Genomic DNA, 7,728 nt, shown 5'->3' with positions numbered 1-7,728 from the left:
GATCGGTTTTCCCCACTCCTGGGCCTGGGTGGCAGAGAAGAATGGGCCAGGACCGCCCTAAATGGTCTCCGGAGCCCCCTTCCTGGCTGGCTGGCAGTGAGGAGGTGGTAGGGTTGCGGGGACATTGAGTAACCAGGCTAGGCAGTGGCGCTGCGATCCAGGTGGCGACAGGGGTGGCTGGAGGGTTTGGTTTGTCCTCGGGCAGCGAGAGCCAGGTGTGCGCGAGGGACAGGCGACCGGCAGCCGTTGGAGCGCGACGCTGTCCTAGGGGAGAGCCGGCCGCTTTGCACGCTCAGAACCACAGGGCCATCCTGACACAGCCAGGCCCCGGGGCGACCATGGATCCCGAAGACACCAAGGTACTTTCAGGGGGCTTGCCACACCCGGAGCAACCCTAGGCGCGTCCGGTACGCTCAGTGCGTTCCGCACATCCGGCGCGCCCCGTGCGTTCGGTGCGATCCACACGGCATCCAGGACGCCGACGGCACGCCTACGCCAGACGTCGGTCAAACACCAAGTGTCCCACACAGCAAAGAAGGCGGCGGTCCAAAAGCGCGCCGAGGGCCGGGCCAAAGTCCTGCCCAAATTCAGGGACAGCTTCAAGCATTTTTTCTTCTCACCCACTGGAGCGTTGAAGATCCTGAGGCTGGTGAGCAGAGAGAGCTGGTGACCCGGCTGGGTGGCTGCAGGGCGGATGCGGCCTAAGGGGGGAGTGATTTCCCTGGGTGCCACCTCGGGAAAGCTTCCCTAATTCCCTTTGCTGGGCACCTCTGTTTTGCCTCACCCTTTCTCCCCTTCTCCCCTTACCCCTCCCATACACTCAACGCTTACTACTAAATGTGGCCTTTTTTCCCCTTTTTATATTTCTCAGGTTTCTCTTCACAAAGGGAATTAGGGAAGCAAGGAAGGTAATAGCAGAAATGTGTAAATTAGCCAACAAAAATAATAGAACTGACCAATAAAATTGATAAACCACTGGCCAATATAACAGGGAAAAAGGGGGAAAGAGAGGACATATATTTAAAGCTAAAAACCAGAAAGGGAAAATAATCACAAACCCCAATGAAACTGAAAGGATCCACAAGAGTACTTTGCAAAACAAATTTGAATTGGATGAAATAGTTGATTTCCTAGGAAAATATAAACTACCAAAACTGATCCCAGAATAGAGAAAAACCTCAACAGACCAATATAAACAGGGAAGAAAATGAGATCTTATCAAATGAGTATCTTTCAAAAATTTATCAGTCCCAGACTTTTTCACAGGTTAACTCAAACCTTCATGGGATGTAATTCTAATACTATTCAAAGTTTTTCAAAGACTAGAGAAAGAAGAAACACTTCTAAACTCTTTTTACAAAGTCAGTATAACACTGATATCAAAACCTGACCAAGTTCAGAAAAAGAAAATTTCACTCATATCAAAGCAACAAGTATTAATATATTAGCAGAAAATATTCAATACTTTTTTTAAAACACCATGAAGAAGAAACATAAGGATGATTCAATATTAGGACTCTATTAAACTAATTCACCATATTATAAGTAAAAGGGGAAAAAATTAGATTATATCAAATAGGGTACAGAACACATTTGACAAAATTCAACACTGATTTCTGATTGCCAAAAAAAAAAAGGAAGAAGAAGAAAGAGACCAGTAAAACAGGAATACATAGATATTTCATTGACATTATAAAAATGAACCCAAAAGTCAGCATCATATATAATTAAACGTCAGAGGTATTCCCATTAAAATGAGGAACAAAGAGGATGCCCACTCTCAACAATGTTATTCAATATTTTTCTGGAACCACTAGTCATCACAATTAGACAGGAAAAAGAAATAAGTAAGAACATTTGAAAAGAAGACGCAAAATATATCATTTCTTTCAGCTGATATGATCATATATCTAAAAAACTCAAAATCAACTAGAAAACAATTTAGAACAAGATCATTTCTACAAACTCACTTACCTTTACATCTACTAACTCTCTACATTTAATAGAAATGAGCAGTCACTTAAAATTGAAGAAAATATTTCTCTTTACAACAGCAATCAAAGTGATAAAATTAAGTAAAATAAATTTGAAAGACCTATATGAAGAAAACTTTAAAATTCTATTGAGAGATATTTAAAAACCACTAAAATAACTGGAAAGACATACTTTGCTCTTGAATGATAAGACTAAATTTTGTAATCTTTCCAAATTTTAAGTTAAATGAAATCCCAATTAAAATACCAACAGGCTTAGTCTGGGGAACTTGACCAAGACAAACACAGAAGACATAATCTGAGAATGAGCACTGAAAGGGGAACTAGGCCAGACGGTCACACAGTATAAAACGAATTGCCTGTAATTTCAAAAGTACTGGAGAAGAAATCAGCAACTCAATGAAAAAGAACAGTCTCAAAAGAGACCTGAATACATCTGAGAATTGAGTATATGATAAAGATTGAATTTCAGATCAGTGGGGAAAATCATGGTGTTTCCCAGTAAATGATGTTGGGATAATCAGCAGCTGTTTGGAAAGAAGGAACGCTGGGCTCTACCCACTCCCTATCAAAATCAGTATGTATGTACTCTACTTTACCTGTATATACATATTCTTTCTGGTATGAAATATACACTGTTAACAGTGGTTACTTTTAAGGAGATAGACTAGGATTGGGTTGAGGGAGGAGAAAGAAACTGACGTTATTTTTTACCTTTCTATACTTGTGCATTTTTATTATTTGCGTGTATTGTTTCATTTCTTAAAAATATAAGAAATTTTAAACAATAAAATTTATGTGCAAAGCAATAAAGGCAAATGTAATATAATCAGATTTACATTCTGATAATTTATGGGTTTTTTTTTTAAAGCCCATGTGCATTAAAAAATATCCTGTTTCTTTTATTGCAGGGTCTTCTCATAGGAGCATTAGCTTGTTTCATCACCACCACAGCCCATGAGTCGTATATAGCAATCACAGTTCTGGGAATCTGCATCGTTCTTTTTTTTATTCTATCATATATGCTAACCCTTCACCACTTGGTGACTTATTTAGATTGGCCCTTACTTGTAAGTGTTCATTTTCATAATTTGAATATAAGTTTCACCCTTAGCCCCAGAGTAAAGGCTGTCCTCAAGTGAAAACAACAGAGCTGTCTCTCTGGACAAGGACATGGCTGAGCTGTGACAGTGGGGTGTTGCCCTAGTCCCAGGGGAGAAACTAGCCTAATACCCAGAAAGATTCTTTGGCCCCTCTATCTGCAGGACAACCAACACACACACCTACTTCCATCTCATTATGGCACTGAGCACATGGTACTTTTCAGCTTGTCCTAAGGAAAATTTTAATTAGTATATTCAGTAGGTAAACATACTACTCACCTATTGCTTGTTAAACAGCATATGCTTCTGCTTTTCAAACAGCACCCTCTCTAACAGATTATAAACATCCCCCCCCACCCAAGCAAGAGTTGACATGGCAGAAAATTGTCATGCATACCCTGAAAGATTGCAGAAGTCAACGTTTTCATGTGTGTTAAGGGTCCATATCCCGAATGGGTGCCATATGGTGGAGTATTCAGGAAAAGACATCGCATAGCCTTCTTCAGTAACAGTTTCCCGAATTTCATATTCTTTACTAACTGAAAAATTCTCAAAGCTAATCCCTCAAGTCTCAAATCCTATTTATTGTGGAGCCTGAGGCTCTGCATCCTTAGAGACTAGAACTACAGTTTTGCCCAGATACAGACATAGGCCCAGTTCCTGACCATTACTAGCTGTGTGAATTTGAGCCTCAGTTTCCCCATCTAGGAAACTCAGTGAAGGAAAAATGTAAGGATAATAACTGCCTCATAGGGTTCCTATAACATTTAAACGTGTTTAAAGCAAATAATAGCACAAAGCCTGGCACCAAGTTAACGTTCACTACAGTGTCCATCAGATCCCATAAGGTATTTGGGTGGCTGTTATCATTTTATCTTGCATTGTGAACAATCCTAACTCCAAGCTCCGGCCTCTTCCACATCCCACTTCCTTATAGTATTTTTTTCTAACCTTAAGGTAGGATTGGTTGCTATTGAACTAAAACTCAAAATATTTTCAAGTATGTGAGGGATTTTCTGAAAAGGTTGCTGAGCTCTCTCTGTCCCACAGAGTGCTGAGCAACAGGAAGCAGAAAAAACAAAATCTGAGCAACTTTAATTGGACATATGGAAGACCCTCTTAGTTATGGAGAGCTATAACAATGGAGAGGTTTCTGAGGGGAAACTAAAATCTCTGTCCATGGGAATTTTCAAGAGGGGAAGGTAAAGTAACTGTTTTTTGAGCACATACCATGTGCCAGATACTTTTTCACATATATTACCTTCTTTAATCCTCACAACAACCTGGTGAGGTTGTAGTCATCCCCCACTCCCCATTTAACAGATGAGAAAATTGGATTAAAGAGATTAAGTTACCATGGTCATATGTAGGCACAAGGAAACGCAGATTTGAGCCCAGGTCTATCTGACTCTAAAGCCCAGACTCTTTCCAGACTTTATGCTCTATTACCTTGTGATGGTTTCTCTATCTCCACACTCCCTATGTCTTTGTCCTGAGAGTCTCTAAATTTATGTTCTCTGTAACTTCTGTTTCCTCATGATTTCCCTAAAATATAGAGCCAAAGGTGAATGGATTATCCTGGGGGTGTGTACAGGCCCTTAGGGGTGGGTGACTGAGGGTTCCACAGCCCCAAGGTCAGAGCTGTGGTCAGGAGGACCAGAGCCCCCTGCGAAAAGATCCATTGCCACAAAGCTGGAGAGCGCCTCGAGGCACCATGCTCTGATGTAGGGTCCAGGGGGAGCGGCCAAGAGGTGTCTGAGACAGAGGCAAGAGCTGGGGTCTCCTAAGCATGACCATGAATGTCCTGTGAGAGGAGCTGTTCTCACAGGGGTCACAGGCAGCCCCAGCTTTTGTAGAGTTGCAGGCCTTTGGTCAACTTTAATAAAGCCAGGCCCCCTTTCACTACCTCTGTCCTAGGGTGAGAACATTCTCTTTTCTTCGGATAGCTATGGGAGCCCAGAGCGTGATTCAGAGCGCCTGCCTTTTTCTTGCTCCTGTCCTCCAGGGTGCGGGCCAGGGTCTCGAAGCACGTGGATATGCCTGGTGAGCTCCTAGGAGTTCTTAGTTGAGAAACTGTCTTACCAAGAAGGTTGCCCCGTTATTCTGATGCTCAACTACCTAGCAGTACTAAGAAACCACATACTAACAAACACAGTTGGTCAGATGGTGAGTGATTTAATTGACTTGGAAGGTTTTTTAAAAACCCATCAAAACAGGATCCAAAATGGTGTTTTCTTCTCCTAGCCTGTCCCTTCCTTTCTAATCTGCCCTTTCAGATCCTGTAAGATGAAGGACATGTACATATAAGATTGCTCAGAGGGGTAAATAGCTACCACTGGGTGGTAATAAGGAGGCCTTGGTACAGCAGGAAATGTGCTGGTTTAGTGACAGTATTAGTGCCCAGGAGGTGACTACTTGATGCTTCAGAGAGGAGGTGGACTTGGAGAATTGTTGGCATCAAGCTACAGAAGTCACTTGGGATCTTATCGAACAGTCAGCCTGGGAAGCCAGAGAACACATGGCCTATTTCATACTGTAACTATTTTTAGGGTTCTGCATAGGCTCAATGGCCTGCCCACACACTAGAGGTATCCAGCATGCACAGGTGCCACTTTCTTTTAGCCCTTCTTTCCAGGCAAGATGGTTTGGTGCCCAGATGGTATAGGATTATGGTAAGGAGTACTGATTTTAAGTGGCTATCTCCTTAACGGCTCACACAAGGAAAGAGTTCCTTCTTACCTTATTCCCATTCTTGTTTGGCAAGGGGCTAAGGGTAAAAGTCCCCAGCAGGGAGATAGCAAGTCTGATAAATAAGGGCTTCAGACCCTCAGCAAGGCAGCATCAAAGAGTACTGGCCTCAGATACAGATGGCCTGCTGAGATCTTTGGGCTCTGGGACCATATTTTGGCAGGGCCTCCACTGGAGAGATCATGGAGCCTGGGCTTGGGGACCCACACCCCAGGCTCAGTTGCAGCTTCTCACTTCTCACAGCTTTCCTCACTCCTCCCATGGTGGGGTCTCTGTCTTCATTTTCAGACTTCATTATCCATTTTACCCACCCTAGTCTAGTGTCATCTGTCAACATACCCAAGAAAAATATGAACTGTAATTATTGTCTTCTGAATAGCCCATATTTTTTATTGATGTTTTAATAATTTATAACATTGTGAAATTTTGGGTTGTACATTTTTGTTTGTCCATCACCATATATATGTCTCCCTTCACCCCTTATGCCCACCCCCTACCCCCATTGCCCCTGGTAACCACAATACAGTTTTCTCTGTCCATGTGTTGGTTTATATTTCACATATGAGTGAGATCATACTGTGCTTGTCTTTCTCTTTCTGGCTTATTTCACTTAACATAATACCCTCCAGGCCCATCCATGTTGTTGCAAATGGGACGATTTTGTCTTTTTTTATGGTTGAGTAGTATTCCATTGTGTATATATACCACATCTTCTTGATCCAGTCATCAGTCGAGGGACACTTAGGTTGCTTCCACTTCTTGTCTATAGTGAATAATGCTGCAATGAACTTAGGGGTGCATAAGCCTCTTTGGATTGTTGATTTCAGGTTTGTTGGATAGATTCCCAGTAGTGGGATAGCTGGATCATAGGGTATTTCTATTTTTAATTCTTTGAGGAATCTCCATACTTGTTTTCCATAGAGGCTGCACCAGTTTGCACTCCCATCAGCTGTGTATGAGGGTTCCTATTTCTCCACATCCTCTCCAACATTTGTTGTTTTTTGTCTTGGTGATTTTAGCGATTCTAACAGGCGTGAGGTGATATCTTAGTGTTGTTTTGATTTGCATTTCCCTGATGATTAGTGATGTTGAACATCTTTTCATGTGCCTATTGGCCATCTGTATATCTTCTTTGGAGAAGTATCTGTTCACTTCCTCTGCCCATTTTTTGATCGGGTTGTTTGTTTTTTTGTTGTTCAGTTGTGTGAGTTCTTTATATATTATGGAGATTAACCCCTTGTCAGATATATGTTTTGCAAATATTTTCTCACAGCTGGTGGGTTGTCTGTTCATCTTGATTCTGGTTTCATTTGTCTTGTAGAAGCTCTTTAATCTGATAAAGCCCCACTTGCTTATTTTTTCTTTAGTTTCCCGGGTCTGGGTAGGCATGTCATCTGAAAAGATTGCTTTAAGACCAATGTCAAATAGCGTGTTGCCTATATTTTCTTCTATGTGTTTTATAGTTTCAGGTCTCACCTTCAGATCTTTGATCCATTTTGAGTTAATTTTTGTGAATGGCGATAGCACATGGTCCACTTTCATTCTTTTGCATGTGGCTGTCCAGTTTTCCCAACACCATTTATTGAAGAGACTTTCCTTTCTCCATTGTATGTTCTTAGCTCCTTTGTCAAAAATTAGCTGTCCATACACATGTGGTTTTATTTCTGGGCTTTCGATTCTGTTCCATTGATCTGTGTGTCTGTTTTTGTACCAGTACCATGCTGTTTTGATTACTATTGCTTTGTAGTATGTTTTGAAGTCAGGGATTGTGATGCCTCCAGCTTTGTTCTTTTTTCTTAGGATTGCTTTAGCTATTTGGGGTCTTTTGTTGCCCCATATGAATTTCAGTATTCTTTTTTCTATTTCCATGAAGAATGTCATTG

General features: G+C 41.7%; 1 protein-coding gene across 1 annotated transcript in view; it reads left to right on the top strand.

The window, feature by feature from the left end:
- The first annotated feature begins 41 nt into the window (after window positions 1-41).
- The window catches only part of CMTM1 (CKLF like MARVEL transmembrane domain containing 1), a 14,729-nt gene continuing 7,042 nt past the window's right edge, over window positions 42-7,728 (top strand). Inside the window, exons 1-3 of the mRNA XM_087419631.1 lie at window positions 42-96; window positions 399-649; window positions 2,906-3,064. Of these exons, the coding sequence (XP_087275757.1) occupies window positions 42-96; window positions 399-649; window positions 2,906-3,064 (465 nt within the window). The remainder of the gene's footprint in view (window positions 97-398; window positions 650-2,905; window positions 3,065-7,728) is intronic.

Source organism: Ceratotherium simum, chromosome 30 (assembly GCF_057802395.1).
Source record: "Ceratotherium simum simum isolate JZ-2026a chromosome 30, ASM5780239v1, whole genome shotgun sequence".
NCBI classification, from domain to species: domain Eukaryota; kingdom Metazoa; phylum Chordata; class Mammalia; order Perissodactyla; family Rhinocerotidae; genus Ceratotherium; species Ceratotherium simum.
The sequence above is the reverse complement of the archived record's forward strand: the minus strand, read 5'-3'. Positions and strand labels throughout refer to the sequence as shown.